General features: G+C 26.1%; 1 protein-coding gene across 1 annotated transcript in view; it reads left to right on the forward strand.

Annotated features, from left to right (window-relative positions):
* The window catches only part of LOC108746614 (lipase 3-like), a 10,721-nt gene extending 9,486 nt beyond the window's left edge, over positions 1 to 1,235 (forward strand). The window contains exons 7-8 of the mRNA XM_018483492.1: positions 12 to 172; positions 404 to 1,235. Coding sequence (XP_018338994.1) covers positions 12 to 172; positions 404 to 553 — 311 coding nt within the window. The 3' untranslated portion in view covers positions 554 to 1,235. The remainder of the gene's footprint in view (positions 1 to 11; positions 173 to 403) is intronic.
* The last annotated feature ends 532 nt before the right edge of the window (positions 1,236 to 1,767 follow it).

Genomic DNA, 1,767 nt, shown 5'->3' on the forward strand with positions numbered 1-1,767 from the left:
TGTATTCTTAGGATCTATTATTATATCCGGGAAATTTAGACAGTACGACTACTCACTCATCACTAATTTGATCAAATATGGTACGTTCCGTCCTCCGAAATATGACTTGGGAAAAATCAAAGTGCCAGTTTCATTGCATTATAGCACCAACGATTGGTTAGCACATGTCGATGTTCGTATTTTTTAAATACATAATACTACAATAGTTTATTCAATTTTAAATATCTTCAAGGATATTTATTTTTTCATATATGCACATACAAAATAAAACTTTCCTATATATTTTGATTAGAACAAGTATCTTGAAAATACTGGAGACGCTAAAATTAAATAAACTACTATGTAGTTTCAATTATATAGAAAAAATTATTATGTGTTTACATCATATCTTTATCATTTGCAGGATGTTGATCAATTAGAGAAAGAACTTGGCAATCCACTTGGAAAATTCCTTGTTCCATATAAAAAGTTTAATCATCTGGATTTCATGTGGGCTAAGGATGTTAAAGAACTTTTGTATAACAAGATACTAAATCTGATGACACGTTTCTAACATTAAACTACTAAAGTTCAATAAATTTTTTGCAGATTAAAATTTTATGCTAAAGCTCTTGAATAGTCATCACAGCCATATTGAATCGTGACGTCAGAAGCGAGGAATAACACGTTAATATTTTTATTATGTGCTATTTATAAATAATAAAATAATTCGGATAAAAAAAATGATGAGATTGCTTTAAAACATTTGTCCAAATGAACGAAAACTATGCTTATCCCCCCTGACAATAAGTAAATAATCGTAAAAAATGATGAAAGGCACACGAAGTGCTTTTATTCAATGCGCATGCGTAGCTTATTTTCACTTACACGTGCCTTTATCACTTTTTACGATTATTTACTATCAGGCAGGATAAGCACAATTTTTGTCCATTTTTACAAATGTTTTGAAGCAATCTCATTATTTTGTTTTATTCAAATTGTCTTTATTTATAAATGGCATGTAATAAGAATTAACGTATCATTTCTCGCTTCTGATGTCAGAAGATTCAATATGGCTGTACTACTCAGGAGCCTTAAATCGATTCCGTTTATCAGACAAATTTATAAGCTAATGCTTGCGTGATGACAATATAGTTATCGAATTGAATTATCAATCCATTAGAAAGTATTTTATTTAATCACAAATTTCTATTATCCTCGATATTACTTATGTGTTTATAAAATAAAAAAGTCGTGATGTTTAAGAATTAATGATATTAATTTTTTTCACTTGCATATATACATTAAAATTAAATATATAGAAATTTTATAACTTAATTAATTTTTTAATTATAATTAATTTTGAATTTAGATTCAGCTATTGACAAGATAATTATAAGTAAATAATATCTAATATTTATATATATCGAGATATTATCTTTTATTTTAATTTCTAATTATCAAAAGCAATATATTAGAATATATAAAATATCTGTTGGGAGAAATTATTTGTAATAGAGCAAAATATAAATAACTTTAAAAAAAACTCGAAAGAGATGTGTAAATATGTATTAAGATTAGTATAATAAAATTACGACGTATATACAGCTAATTTTTCTCCAGATGTATTGGATGCTATAATGTTTAAGGCCAAATGTAATGTAACAATAAACTGATTATAAATAAATGTAATATCAACGATGTCATCGATCTTATCATATAAATACAATAAACAGCTGAAAAAAAAAAACTTATTTTTAGAGGCTTTGAAAGAAAGCATACAGGTAT

Source organism: Trachymyrmex septentrionalis, unplaced genomic scaffold (genome assembly GCF_001594115.1).
Source record: "Trachymyrmex septentrionalis isolate Tsep2-gDNA-1 unplaced genomic scaffold, Tsep1.0 scaffold182, whole genome shotgun sequence".
Lineage (NCBI taxonomy): Eukaryota > Metazoa > Arthropoda > Insecta > Hymenoptera > Formicidae > Trachymyrmex > Trachymyrmex septentrionalis.